The sequence below is a fragment of the Jaculus jaculus genome, chromosome 4 (genome assembly GCF_020740685.1).
Source record: "Jaculus jaculus isolate mJacJac1 chromosome 4, mJacJac1.mat.Y.cur, whole genome shotgun sequence".
Classification (NCBI taxonomy): Eukaryota; Metazoa; Chordata; class Mammalia; order Rodentia; family Dipodidae; genus Jaculus; species Jaculus jaculus.
Window position 1 is genome coordinate 118308068 of NC_059105.1, and position 15468 is coordinate 118323535.

A 15468-nucleotide genomic window follows, 5' to 3' on the forward strand; every position below is an offset into this window, starting at 1 on the left:
CACTTACATCTAAAAAGCCAGTGTATACTCGCACAGGTAGGTGAAATTTGGAAGCGTTGGTAATAAGTAAAATGTTGTTATCTATATGCATGGATGATGTAGATGGCATAAAAAACAAGGTAAAAATGTATCCTGATTCATTAGGAAGAATTAAAACTGGTTTGCTGAAGTTGTGAACCTAACAAAGGAGGGAAGAGGAAAAACAAAGGTCAGTATCATTGAGCTGGCAGAGCAGCAAAACCAAAGGTGTGTGGGTCTTGGACGTACTTTAAACATTGTCTTGGCTTCTTCTGGTAACAACACATCATGAATGAGGATCGCAAAGCTGAAAGTGTTAGTAAGGTAAATTGGTCTTTCCACGGGATCGGCCGGACTGTCTCGGATGTGAAATAATGTTGCAGCATGATCAAATCCCAAATAACTATTTGAAGGAAATAAAAACAAACAAAACATCTTTATCTCCATGTTTTAATTTACAATCCAAGTTTTTTTTTGTTATAAACATTTACATTTATTTAGCATTGAGGACTATATTATGGAACCAGAACTATAGTATTTAAATAATTTACTGTTTATAATTATGTAACTCAACCACATGCCTTGAAGCAGAATTTAGGTGGGAAAATATTGAAATTAATAAAGAACTATTGCCTGTTTTATTATACAAAATCAAATAATTATGGGCTGGAGAGATGGCTTAGTGGTTAAGCGCTTGCCTGTGAAGCCTAAGGACCCCGGTTCGAGGCTCGATTCCCCAGGACCCACGTTAACCAGATGTACAAGGGGGCGCACGCGTCTGGAGTTCGTTTGCAGTGGCTGGAGGCCTGGTGCGCCCATTCTCTCTCTCTCTCTCTCTCTCTATCTGCCTCTTTTTCTCTCTGTCTGTCGCTCTCAAATAAATAAATAAAAATAAACAAAAAATTTAAAAAAATCAAATAATTAGAATCAAGAATGTATTATCAGGAAAGGCTTTTAATCTATTTTGAGGAAAATCATGTTCATCATTGAAATTGCCTCCAGTTTTGTTACAGAGTATATACTATACTATGTACTAATAAATCTCATTGGTGCAAGTGTAATCAGAAAATGAATTTCATCTTACTGTTAATTTATAAAAACTTCTAATTCCAGAGGTGCTTATGAGTTTATAAAGGAATACAAATGATCTTGTTTCAAGTCACAAAGTATTTTAGTAGCAAGGCACACTCACAAAAGGAGTTACAAAAGGAATGATATCAAATGGTCCAACTGATATTATTTAAACAAACAAACAACCAAACAAACACACACTTATTTTTTTAATCACTAAAAAAAAATCTTATTATTCCACTTACCCTTTTCTTCTTAGGAAGCCAGAAATAAATAAATAAGATAAAGGAGGTTTTCTTTTATAGTTAAGGATGTTCTTTTCAGCAATAATCCTACTGGGTTCAGATGAACTTGGGTATGATTTCTACTAACGTTACTTATTAGGGAAATGGAATTTATCTATTAGTAAAAAGTTAAAAGCTTATTTTAAAAAGAAACTCACCCATCTAGAACTTCTGCTTGATATGGTATTTCAAGTTTAGAATAACTCTTTTCCTTTGCTTTAACAGTTATTTTCCCAGAAAACTGAGATGGTTTTTTTGCCCTTGAAGCTGAAAGGAAGCATTAAAAAAAATCTGTCACTTTTTATCATTTATAAGTACGAGTAACTTTCTGTGACATAAAAGGATCTTCTTTTTAAAAATAAGCTTTCAAATTGGCAAACAGAACACTTGTATAACATTTTAAATCAAATTGCATTTTTCATACAAAAGGAGGAAAAAAAAATCTTGGAATGAAATACACAGGGTAGCAATTAGCAAGTGTACACAAGCTGGGAAGAAAAACAGTACCTAAGCTACTTCTCTATAGCCATAGGTGGTGGCTTTACATACAACAGTAGGGTTTCTTAGTGAACATTTTAGGTCAGACTAATGATCTCTTGTAGGAAACTGTCCTATGCACTAAGGGATGTCTGACAGGGTCTCTGCTTGCTCGATGTCAGTAGCATTCTCCCAGCAGTTGCACCCCAAAATGTCTATAGACACTGCTAAATGTCCCCTGGAAGGCAAAACTACCCCCATTAAACACTGCTGGTTCATAGCTGTACTGAGAAAGAAGCAACATTCCTTGTATGGTCAGTCTTGCTATAATTATCAATAAAGTGGTGTGCTACAAGACAAGGTCAAGAGAAGTAAGCTCTCATGCCTCAGATTTTCCAGTTCTGAGAACTACATAAATAAGGAGACCAATCCTTCCCTGCCATCAGCTCATAGTTACCATTTGATGATGTCTCACTGATAAAGTAAACCACTAAATCTGTCACAGTTTTGAATAACTCTACTTGGAATTAAGGAAACCCATTAGCTGTTCCTTTCAAAGCAAATAAAGAAGCTTTTCAACTTTATCCCCTTGAAAGTATCCCAGGCATACCTCCAACCATGAGAATTTATAAGTATAAATATGTGTTCTCAGCTTGAAGACAAAGTACTGAGAAATGATCTAGACTATATACAGTGACTTTAGGTATTTTAAAATTTCAAGTATGCAGTCTGGAGGAATGGCTTAGCAGTTAAGGTGTTTGCCTGCAAAGCCAAAAGACCCAGGTTTGATTCCCCAGGACTCACATTAGCCAGATGCATATAGGGGCACATGTATGTGTCTGGAGTTCGTATGCAGTAGCTGGAGGCCCTGGTATGCCCATTCTCTTTCTCTCTCTCTCAAATAAATTAAGTAAAATATTAAAAAAATTTCCAGTATGCCTCTTAGGGCTTTCTGCTTACAAAGTTATGTTTCTGGATACTTTAAATTTTTCTTTGTGATGTAATGTAAGGCTGACTACAAGGGCCATATTCAGGCAATCATAGTATTACTAATTCAGTAAACTAAAGTGGTAAAAAATTTAAAGAAAATTCAGTTAAAGATCATAGAGTACTTTTTGGCCAGAAGAGTACATGCTTGCTTATATGTGAACACCAAAGGGTTTATATATACAAGGTGCATTCCAAAAATATTATAAGTTAAGAAAGACACACTTCATGATTGACTTTCCTAGCAACTTTTGAGAAATATTTCTGTTGGGTTTTGGAGGACTGGGTGAGGTGGATGGCAGAGGTATTTTCCCTGGACATTAAAAACCACTTTAGAGAAACACAGTTACTTTTAAAAATGCTTTTCCATGTATTTAATTTTACATATTTTTTTTAAGAAACAGTATTTTAGGGCTAGGAGTATAGTTCAGCAGCAGAGTGCTTGCAGCATGTACGAAGCCCTTGGTACAATATTTAGCACTGCAAAAATAAAAAAAAAATAAAAAGAAAGAAGAGTCTGTGATCTTGGCAGATTTCATACTAATGGCACTACATTCATCTCAAAGGAGACATAAGCCGGTATCATGAAGGAGCTGGAGGAGAGGAGCCCAGTATCTTCAGAATGAGGACCACACTGTGTGGCCAAGGCAAGACCAGCAGGGTGAGGCCTCAGTGATCTCAGGGCTCAGAATTACTCCTGGTCACTCTTTCTTCCTGGGAGGAGTATGTCCCTCCTGATGTCGACACTGTCATGAAGGTCTTATCACTATAAAGGTCATTTACCCCACATGTGCATATAACTATAGTAGCAATACCTCTTGACATCTTCATTATCAAAGTATGTTTTCTATTTAATTTTGACTCCCTGGGAGATCCTGAGTTAACTGAAGCCAGCAGGCAGCCTGTGTCACTGCTCCAGGTCTTCCCCAGAACCCTCCAGCAATGGAGAATATGCACAAACACTGCAGATCTGGGCAGGTCCTGCTATACTCAGTGATCAAATACTTCATCTGATGAGCTAAATTGCAACATGTGGACTCTGGGCAGCATGGCTTTGTCAGAATGTCAGTTTCAGCTTTGCAGCTCCTTACTTGCATGGGCCCCTGTGGAATGGGCCCTCTGTAGACTGGGCATGGTCAGGTGGTGGCAATAGAGAAGATGAACATTCTTCAGTCTTAGTTATTATAGTTAATTACATATATGGATGTTAAGTCACCACTTATTTTTTTGTGACAGAAAATTTCTAGTAAGTTGGGTGAAAAAACAAAAACATGCTATGAAGATAATAGTCTGGGCTAACATTTCAGATGAGATCAGGTGCATTCAGGGTGGTATGGCCATAGATCTGGGCTAACCTTTCAGTCAACAGAATATATATTAGACCTGTTTGAAACTTTTATCAAAAGGCTATTATTTTAGTTTAAGCCTTACTTTTAGAAGCCAATACATAAAAATGCTACTTAGAATGTTTTATTATTGCTCTCAAACTTAAACATGCTTCTGAAATTTAATGTTGTCATGTAATTGCATCATTTAATGACTTCATAATTAATGAAAATTATATATCCAACTAGTTAGCCTAGATTATAGAAGTATTTCATCCCTTATGTACTTGCTAATGTTTTTAAATCATTAATACTGATTTAGGTTTACATTATGATACTTTGTGAATCAATAAAACAAGTTTATGAGGATTTATAAGAAAAGGAAAAAACCTAAGCAGTAATGATAACTGTGATTTAAAAGACTGGATTTCTGTATTAACATGTCAATATAGATGCTTTCCAGCATAACAAAATAATACGACTCTAGGAGAGGAAAAAAATATATTTACCATCAAAACTAATGCTTGCAACCTTGGTATATTTGCTTTCAGAAGCTTTTAATGTGACTGGTTTAAAGTGTACCGTTATAGCATCATTTTGTGGTGTAGGTCGAACACTCTGCAAAGAAAAAAATTGCATTATTTTAGTAATAGTTTAGTTGTTTTATACTAGAAAGTATACCAGAAAAGTAAAGTAGACTTAAAATTTGAAAAATTTAGCTTCCATGATAGCTTTAAATGAAATAGGACAAATAGACAAATTAATAAAACTTTAAGTCAATTTCATTAGAATATCTTTATGAAATAAAATGATGACCAAAGAAAAAAATGTATGACAGATTAGAAAGTGTAAGAATCTAAAAAGAAATTCATATACTACACAAGATCATCATAATAGGAGGAAAAGATGATGACATCAAAAATACAAGACTGGTTGAGGAGGAGAGGGGATACAATGGAGAGTGGAGCTGTGAAGGGGAATGTGGGGAGAGGATTTCCATGGTTTATTGTCTATAATTATGGAAGTTGTCGATAAAAAAATAAAGAAACTCACATTCTAGTATGAGCATATGAGTCACTTTCTAAGTTTTAATTTTCTCTGTATGAACATCTAGTTTGCACTGCAGAGAAGGTGGCATGAAGATTTTATGAAAAGGCCCTTCTTAAAGGAGTCCACAGCACAAATCTAATACAGCGACAGGTGAACATGCATGTGGCAGGCACTCTACCTACCGAGCTACAACCCCATGACATAAGTTGTTTAGTTAAAAGGGACGTAAGATATAAAGCCTGCTGTTCCAATGAAGAGAACCTTGCAATAGGAGTAAAGTTTTAGCTGAGCATCAAGAGGCGGAACTGAAACCAGGTTTCCTAACTTGGACCAGAGCCATTTGCTTATGCACAAGCATGGCTTCAAAAAATCCTGGTATATTGCAAACAAATCTTTTTTTAGTTGTATCATTTACTTGTTGACCATGTGGCTACAGTTCCAACAGTTACTATTTGAAGTTATACCTAGGAATCTCCCACAATTGTTTTTGAATGAAGTACTTTAAATTGTAGCATTAACAACACAAGATACTTAAACAATACTGCAGTTTATCAAAAAACACATAAGAAATTTCAACTCTTATCCTTTGAGTTATAAAAAAAATCAATGTTTTGGCTAAGTTATAAACATGATTTTCCATGCAATTATGCATAACTCTAGTAATGCTATCAGTGGCTATAAGACCAGAACTTTTTTTTTTAAAAAAACACTAAAAACATAAAAAGTACTTAGCCCAGTATTTACCTGTAGAACTTGTTCATTTATGTTTACATTTCAGCATTTTCTATATCACTGTGATAATTTCAAAAGTCATATCCAAAGGATAAAGAAAAACCACCTACTAATTGTAATGTTTATTTCTCAGTTTGTGAAAACGTCCTTAATTTGTTGAGATAGCAAGCAAATTTCAGCTCTGATTGCTATGCAAAAGAAAAGAAGGCAATCTGCTTTGCAATTAACTTATAGCTCAATTGCTCACAGGGAACATGCTATATATGAAAAAAATTCTAAATGAACTACAGGTATTTAATACTGAAAAAATTAACAGTTTATTGTAATTTATTTAACAATCTAGGAAGTTGGCAGCCATCAGCAGTTCCAGTGCAATTTCAGGTGTAATTGGGAATTCAGGAATCTCAGTAGAGCTGTTAGTGTAGCGAACCTTGTAGGTAAAATACATGCATACTTTTGATAGCACATGTGAAGGGATCTCTCTAAAATTGACATTATTGGTTTCATTCTCCGCAAACTGACCTGGCCCACTCAACATGGCTTTTATTGTTCCCGATGTTAGTGCATGTTCTCTTTGTACAATAAATTTGTGACCATCAGAAGATATTAATTTGACATACATGGCATCAGGGCTTTCACAGCCACCATAGGTTTTCTCTTCTCCATCCATTATGCTCTTATGAAATTCTACTTCGATTCCACAAGAACTTTCTTAGTTTCTAGTCAATCCCGCAGCCACCACAGCCGGCTGTGTCCCCGCACACTGCCACAGCCCCTATTCAGGAATACCCCCCCCCCCCGACTCCCAGTTGCCTACCCCAGTCTGCAAACAAATCTTGATCAGAGAATATTCCTTTACAATTTACCATGAATATTAATGTTGGTCTCAAAATCCTCATGGGCTATTTGTGAAATTATCAGGGACTTTATGAACTTGATGTCAAAATCCATCATTTCCTGGTATCTGTGAAACTCATCAGACATGCTTGTTAACAGCATTTGGCAGGTTAGTAGGTTCTTCCCCTCGTTCCTTGCTGACCCTCTTTCAGCTTTCTTGTAAGAATCTGCCCACACTGTGGTCAAAGAGGAAATCTCCTGAAGGCACACAAGCACGTGAGCAAAGTGTGAAGACAGACACTGACCCTCTTGCTTTGTGTCCGCCACCACAGGGGTGATGACTGTGTACAAGGACCACAGGCCTGCCAGGGCAGCTCCCTTCCCATGAGCTGATGTTAGCCTATAGCCTTGAGGATGATGCTTGCATTGCCTGTGTTGAAATTCTTTTATTCTTTATTAACTTATTTATATTAATTAATTAATTTAACACATACTTAGTTTTGGTTAACCCTTCCTATCTCCTGTCTCTGCCTCATCTCACCTCCTTTACCCAGCTTTTACTTTGCCACCTCTGTGTATTTTGACTTCGATTACTTTCATATTGCTTGAGATATGCTTTCCTACCCTTCCTCTTGAAGCCTTTATTGCCTTACCTTTTAATGGGCTCCTTTCTAGTTCACTGGCATGTATACTCTCCCACAGTAACACATATACACAAGTTCTAAGCTAGTATCCACGTGGCAGAGGACATGTGAACATGTTTGCCTTTCTGGTACAGGCTGAAAGATCTTGCTTGTGCCCAGCTTCCTAAGGATGAAGGGAGAACTAAAGGCCCCTGTGTTGGAATTCTTAGTAGCCTCAGCTTCTGGCCTAGACAGAGCTCCAAAGAGGTGAAAGCTGGTTCAAAGTTCCCCTGGTGTGAAAAGTGCTTTGGAAACGAAGGGCAGGGCAAAGGTTCCTGTGCTGGAATATCTACATGTTAGAATTCTACATAGCAATAAGGAAAAAACAACACAGTGAAAAGTGGTCGAACCTGGAGAAGATCATTCTCAGTGAACTCACCCAATTACAGAAAGATAATCACCACATAGTTTCATTCACCTATAGCTCCTAACTTGAATCTACCCAAGATGCCGACATACCTAGCAAGGAACTTGAGGGCCTGTGCTGGAATTCTTAGTAGCCTTAGCTTCTGATCTGGGCTCTCAGCATTTAAAATTTTTCATTTGCTTTGCTTTTCCTTTGAGAATACTTTCTCATGTGCTTTTGAATCTAAGACTGGGTGGGGCTCAGAACTAAATGAAAGATATGTTCATTTCAATACCTTTACTTTTCAATAAGTTTGCTGTAACTTAAAATACAAAAAAAAAAATACAAATCTTTTCAGTTCCTGAAGGATATGTATGTAGGTTTTTTTTGTGTGTGTGTGTGAATAAAACAAAGTGTTTTTAATTGTGAGATAAACTACAAATGAAAGATTTTTTTTTGCCTTTTTATACTGTTATACTATACTAACAATTTTTTTAAGAGAAGGAAAGAAGTATAGAATATACATGACAATCTAGTAGCTGTGCTAGAGTGTGAGCTTATGTAAACTGCTCACATATTCAAATCCATTTTCCCCATCTATTAAAAAAAAACCGTAGGGGGACTGGTATAGGTATTTTCTGAGGTCTCATCCATCTACAAAATTTTATGATTCAATATATTTATTGTTTTTATCAAATTAGCCACTTTTACCTTGAGCTCATGATTTGTTACAGAAATGGTCTTATAAAACTCAAGTTTGCAGAGAAGCTTCTCAGAAGGAATAAGAGCTCCTACCTCCTCCACCTACTCCAATGGATATGAGACAACAAGAATGGAACCGTGACCATGTCCCAACATGCTTACATACTGCAAGCGGCAGTTCATCAGTAAACAACCAGCACTCTGAGTGTTATCAGCCTGTACAAAATCATGCCAGAAATAACTAGTGGTTTTTCTTAAAATGTAGTCAATCTTAGTAACGTACAACAGATGATAAAAAAATGATTTGCTAACAAGAAATACAACATTTTAAGATTTTTCCATGCCAGAGGAACCTTTTATACTCACAATTATCGTCTTAAAATATACTGTACTAACAGTAAACAACTAGACAATTGGTGACTCATGTTTTATACAAATGACCTGAGCTGTTCACTCATATTATTAAAAACAAACTTGAGACATTAGTTAAAATCCACTTTTCAGCTGGAGAGATGGCTTAGCGGTTAAGGTGCTTGCTTGCAAAGCCAAAGGATATAGGTTTGATTGCCTAGGACCCATAAGCTGATGCACAAGATGGCACATACATCTGGAATTTGTATGCAGTGGCTGATGGCCCTGGCTCACCCATCTTCTCTCTATCTGCTCCCCTCTCAAATAAATATATTTAAAAAAATCTACTTTTCTATGGAAACACAAATAAAGCAAAGCAAAAGAGAATCAAAACAGCTCAGTGGTTGGTACATCTGATGACTTAACATGAAAAAGAATACAAAATCATTACCTTGTAATAAGTTTACTTATACTAGTTACTAACTATTATTTATTCAAAGATAATTAAGAAGTTGAAAAATGTGGCAAGATTCCCAGGAGAGGCAGCTTACATATGCTCTAAATATAGTTCCAGTTCCAGCTTTTTCTCATGACATTCAGACCCAAATAACTCTCAAGTGAGATTTAAATGAATCCAGGGCATTTTAAAAGTACTTATAAAGGCATGAGAGCAAATAGGGAAAATAAATGTTAGTTCATAAGAACTGCATTTGTATTAATTTGTGCATAAATTCAACAAGTTATATCAAGCCTATACCAGTAAAATTAGTAAGTACAGTGGTGGTTCTGGAAACCTGGTGCAACATTCCTTTAGGAAGACATTTATATCACATTAGTATTCTGTAAGTGCTAGGAAAATCAATTCTCAAAGCTGCATCATATACAGTGTCAGGAAGGCTTCACTGTAGGTATCCTGCCCATTGCCAGGTGAAGAACTTGTATTTTGTGTTATCTGCATTTGTGATGCTTTAAATAAAGACTACAGTGTTTGGAAAGAGTTTAAGCTCCCTTAAAGGGGACTATTTTAAAAATCTCCAGCATTTAGCATAGCCTAAGCCATCCTAAAAACTGAATATATGTGAGAAATGGAAGAAGATAGGAACTTTTCTAAAAATGCGTAAGTGGGCTGGAGACATGGCTTAGTGGTTAAGGCACTTGTCTGTGAAGCCCAAGGACCCAGGTTTGGTTCCCCAGAACCCACATAAGCTAGATGCACATGGTGGCGCAGGCACCTGGAGTTTGTTTGTAGTGGCTAGAGACCCTGGTGCATCCATCCTCACTCTCATAAGTGAATAAATAAAAATAAAGTATCTAAACAGGTATAAGTCTCTAGGCCTGGTATGTTATTCAGAAAATGCTGAAACAAGCAGAAAGAAGACCGTCACAAGCTCTCTGAAACTCTGTCCGCATGCATGCAGGTGAGAAGTCTAGGCTCCCATCACCTCTTCATCAGACCACTGTGATTGAGTCTGTCTCCTTTACCTTCTGCACTTGTGCCTCTCCCTGCACTTTACTCTCCACAGTGATCTCTTATAACATAAAAGTCAGACAATGTTACTCTTGCTTAAAAGTCCCCATGATTTCCTATTATACTTAGAATAAGTATATATATTTCCCACAGCCCCAAGAATTCCTGCTTGAAAGTAAGCTTGATGGTAAAGGAGCCTCTCTCGGTCTGACTCACTGCTATATTCACAGGACTTCACAGAGCAGCTGGCATATAGTTGATATTCAAATATTTATATAATAAACAAACAAAGAGAATGAATGAAGGAAGAAATAAGAGAAAACAAACAAAATACCTGTCAAGACAAGCTGTAGGTTTGGGGTAGATTCTGCTAAGGAGAGAGGCCACAGGCGGCATGGCTGGAGGGGCAGAGCTCCGCACACCGTCTGGAGCCCAGACACAGGACCCGGACCTGCAGGACTTGGTGTTTGTCCTGCTGGGTTGCGGTCTTGTGTTGGTCTAATCTTTCCTTACTATGGCCCCATTCCTCCCTTTTGGAACGGAAATGTTTATTCTGTGCCATTGTATGTTGGAATTATGTAAGTTATGCTTTGATTTTATAGGGCTCAGAATTAAGAGACTATCTTAAGTCTCAGATGAGACTCTGGACTTTTAAATAAACAACACTAGAACTAGTAAAGACTATGGGGACTCTGAAAAGTTGGACTGAACGAATTTTTACATGATGAGATGGATATAAGTGAATGGAAGCGAGGGGCAGAATGTGGTGGTTTGAATGTAAAATGTTCCCCTTAGACTCATGGGTTTGAATACTCACTCCCAGTCGGTGGTGCTGTTAGGAGCACCCTTTGAAGGCACCGCACTGCTGCAGGAGGTATGCCACTGCAGGTTTTGCAGTTCTGACCTGCTTGTCTTCACCCCCGGACTTTCTCCCTGCTGAGATGCGCACAGGCTTCCTGCTCCCTCCATGCTTTCCCTGCCATGGTGGACGCTTGTCCTTGAAACTCTAAAATAAACCCTTTCCTTCCTCAAGCTCCTTCTAGTTGGGTATTTTGTCCTAGCAATGAGGGATAATTAATGCAGAGGCACTAGGGCTTTAACCCAGTGTCTTGTGCACAGTAAGCAAGCTTCATTCCCAGGCCTTTAAGTCCATATTTTTAAGATTAATTGGACACTTCATTGAAAAAGACAACCGTTTCAGTACCTTTACACTATATAATATTCCCCAACATGCACAAAGTGCCGGGTTAGATCTCTAGCACCACATACAAAAACGGCCCTCAGGAAGTGGAGACAGGAGTCCACACGGCAAGGACAGCCTGGACTACATCAGACCATGTCTCAAAAAATGGAATTACTATAACATGAAAAAGTGGAAAGAGAAGAAATGGCAGGTCAGATATCAACACATGGCCTAGATCACAATCTTCCTAGTAAGGACAACAGTTACCCAGGATGACTGTTTCTTGCTTCCACATCTGCAGTCTGTATATGCTCCTCTTTTTGGTCTCTACTTCACCAGCTGGTGGTAAAGTCTGCTTTTAAGCCTCAAGTATCCATAAATTTTCACTTAAGTTTCCTAAATTTAGGCTTCAAGCATCAAGTTATAGTAGCAATGTTCTGCTTCTTTTTCCCTAATTTATTCCCTATGCACAAGACTTGGAAATATCAAGTTGTGAGTCAAAGCAAAATTTGGTTATATTTTTTAAAAATCTTGGCCAAAACTATCTAATGTTATGCACCACAACTCCATTATAGGGCACAGAAGTCATTTGTTCTTGGTACTGGAGAATCAAACCTGGGCTGTCAGACTTTACAAGAAAGTGCCTTTAACCACTGAGCCATCTCTTCAGCCCCTTTATTTACCCATATCTTGAGTCAAGCAGCCAAGCCTAAGGACTCCTGGTTCCTCCATCCCTGCTGCAAGTACATAGAGTCTACGACTTATTATATCTACAGGTCTTTTTCACAGTTCTGCTTGAACAGGAGGAGCCTAGAGAGCTTTGGTTTGAACTTGGCTTAGAGATCATTTACTTCCCCTTCCGCCCTTATAATCTGGGTGCTGAGGGAAATCAGGTTTTTCACAACCCACAGAGAACCAAAGAGCTGTAGGTCCCCACAAATCATAATTCCTTAAGAACAAGGACTTAGCTCTGTTGTTACCTTGCAAAAATATATACACATATATAAAGTATATGATATGCACACATATAAAAAGTAGGAAAGAAATAAGCAAAAAACTTACTGTTATTGGTACATCCTTTGTTCCTGAATTTAACAAATGAAGGTTTAAAACTTTTGGTAAATCTGTTAAAATGGAGGAAAAGAAGTATTTCTTTGAAACATGTGGTTCATAGCAAATTAGAATATTTACCTTATTAGATATCAAGTTGAAGCTATTCTAGTATGTGAAATATAATGACAATCATGCCAATAAAATCAAAATTAGGGCAGAATCACTTTATTCCTAAGGTTATGAGCTGCCCCTATGGAATAACCAGACCAAAATAAAAACAAAAATATAGAGGAAACTATTAGTGAATTTAGACATTACTAACTTTTTAAGTTTCTAGCAAGGCATAATGAAACAATTAACAATATACAATGTAAAATTACTTTGTTAAAAGCAAACTCAATTTTTAATGTGGTCTTAATTCTAACAAGTAAATCTTAGTTACACAGGGCCCAAATAAATCCCAAATTACAAGTACTCTTGAGTTTCTCCTTTAAAAAAAAAAAAAAAAAAAGTCTTCCCCCTCCTGCCCTCCACATGGCAGGAGCTCTTTGTACTTTCTTTCCTCTCTTTCTTTTTACAGTTCTTTCAGGCCTACCACATGGGCTCTCAGACCACGTGGATTTACCTATTTTCCTTTTCTTGATTTTGTACATCCCTAAATAAATATAATAATTTTAAGTCTTTACTAAGTTGTTTTTAATTTTAGAGTTGGAATTCTTTTTGTAACCATTTGGGATAAATTTTTGACATTATATCATTATTATGAATTGAGTAATTTGTATCTTAAAAAACAGTAAATCTTGCAACTTCCTTTATTTTACTACTGGAAAAAAAATTCACCACAATTGACTAGATGAGGAACTGCATTAAGATGCTAGGGATTTAGCTTAGGGAAGGGTCACTTGCCTAGCAAACACAATAAGGCCCTGAGTTTGGTCCTCAGCACTAGGGTGAGGGCGGTGGTGGGGGGGGGGGGGGCGAATACTAGAAATCTATTCCGAACACTGAAATTATCTCCTGACCTTATATTTCCACCTAAGCAATGAATTTCATCAAAGGAATGGGCATAAACTTGTGAAGGCTGAGTTCACAATCACACAACTTACTGTGAGATGGCTTTTAAAGCACAGTCAAGTCATCCATTACTGAATCCTAATCAGAGTTTTATACAGATCTATAGACACTCTCATGGTTTACCTTGTGTTCGCAATGTTCCAAAATCTAACATTTCGGTTGAGGAATAAATTCCAGGAGCTTGGGAAAAAGAACAGTGAACAATTATCTTTCATTCTGCCAGAATAAGATGCAATGGAAAGAGAACAAGATGAACTTGAATTTCTGTAGTTTCTCACTAACCTGTTGTAACTTCAACCTCAACTGGAAGGATGATAAACTCTGTGCTGTCTGATGCATTGGTCTTTATTCTTATGAAGGCTGTATGGTTATCTGCTTCTCTGGAGGAAAAGCTGGCTCTCATGACTCCTTTGGTTTCATAAGGAGGGATTTCCTGACAAGTGAGCATAACATAATGTAGTACAGCATTTGCAATATTGTAAAGCCAGCTTGTTTTATTCAATCAAATAATATGGAGTGAAAGTACACTATCATTTTACATATATATTACCAATTAAACACATATGGTTCACTGCCTGTAATACATGCTCCAGTTTGGGATAATGTCACCATTTGAAATGAACTTCTTAGAACTGATGGAGTATGTTTTGTACAGCAAGAAAAAGAAGTCAAATGAACTGGAAACAATTGTAAGCTACCAAGTCCCTTTAAAAGGTAGAACTAATCTACAAAATCTATTATTTCTTAACGTGACAGTAGTATATATAATTCAACAAAATCCTCTCCCCAACAAAAATGTCACCAGCAGAGGAAAGCATTTTCCCAGGAACGCACAGCATTCTCTGTAAAGGATAACCCAGTGAGCTTAGCCTCTGCTCTGTTTTCCCGTCATTTAAAGCCTATGACAACAGGCTTCCTTCCTAGGCAAATGCAGCTTAGCAAATGCATTCGGTAAGACTACTCACACACACACACACGAAATTATAAATGTTGAGTTCTTTGGATGATAAGATTCACACATATAAAAGGAAGAATGGAAAAATTGGGGGGTTTCTGTTTGTGGTTTTAGGAACTATTTGGCCTAAGAACCAATGGAATTTCTGTGTATTTTTTTTCTCATTTTTTTAGGAAACCCTAGTTTCTATAAGTTACTGATCTCCACTTAGCCCTATATTCCTAACTTTATAGTATCAAAGTACAAAACAGGTGGTGGGAGAACCTAGAGGTAGACCATATACTTTGCAATTCTAGGCAGTTGACTCAGTCTCTGGGACTTTCTTGTGTACACTGAGATGGGCATGGGTGATGTCAAGGCTTGGCTAGATGGAAGACAGACACGAGCAGTGCATCTGGGAGAAATGAGTTCAACAAATAGCCTAAATCCTGTTCTGTTTGAACAACCTCACAAATACTTATAAAGCACTGCCCAGCCTTCATGATAAAGGCTTAATTTTCTTAGTGAACAGCCAGCCATGAGATCAGTCATGGGGTCTTGAACAGTCTCAAGAAGGAGTTAGGTGTGAAGTAACCAAGAAAGCTATAGGGGTATTTTGGTAGCTGCTAGAATGTGCATTTATGTTAACTGTCTTTGAGGCTGCAAACAAATTGTTTCTACTATATCAAAAACCAGGGCTGGAGAGATGGCTTAGCGGTTAAGCGCTTGCCTGTGAAGCCTAAGGACCCCAGTTCGAGGCTCAGTTCCCCAGGTCCCACGTTAGCCAGATGCACAAGGGGGTGCATGCGTCTGGAGTTCGTTTGCAGAGGCTGGAAGCCCTGGCGCGCCCATTCTCTCTCTCTATCTGTCTTTCTCTCTGTGTCTGTCGCTCT

General features: G+C 37.5%; 2 protein-coding genes across 2 annotated transcripts in view; both read right to left on the reverse strand.

The window, feature by feature from the left end:
• Positions 1 to 15468, reverse strand: part of Tmem131 (transmembrane protein 131) — a 197345-nt gene that overhangs the window by 55888 nt on the left and 125989 nt on the right. The window contains exons 9-15 of the mRNA XM_004669801.2: positions 13924 to 14074; positions 13765 to 13821; positions 12577 to 12638; positions 4672 to 4780; positions 1532 to 1640; positions 268 to 421; positions 8 to 178 (exon numbers count right to left, since the gene is read on the reverse strand). Of these exons, the coding sequence (XP_004669858.2) occupies positions 8 to 178; positions 268 to 421; positions 1532 to 1640; positions 4672 to 4780; positions 12577 to 12638; positions 13765 to 13821; positions 13924 to 14074 (813 nt within the window). The remainder of the gene's footprint in view (positions 1 to 7; positions 179 to 267; positions 422 to 1531; positions 1641 to 4671; positions 4781 to 12576; positions 12639 to 13764; positions 13822 to 13923; positions 14075 to 15468) is intronic.
• Positions 6241 to 6658, reverse strand: LOC101604809 (elongin-C). Its single transcript, XM_004669800.2, has one exon. The coding sequence runs from the start codon at positions 6612 to 6614 to the stop codon at positions 6276 to 6278; it is 339 nt and encodes a 112-aa protein (XP_004669857.1). The 5' UTR covers positions 6615 to 6658; the 3' UTR covers positions 6241 to 6275.

Coding starts and splice junctions, on each gene's coding strand:
- LOC101604809 (XM_004669800.2), bottom strand. CDS start 6,614: ATGGATGGAGAAGAGAAAACCTATGGTGGCTGTGAAAGCCCTGATGCC.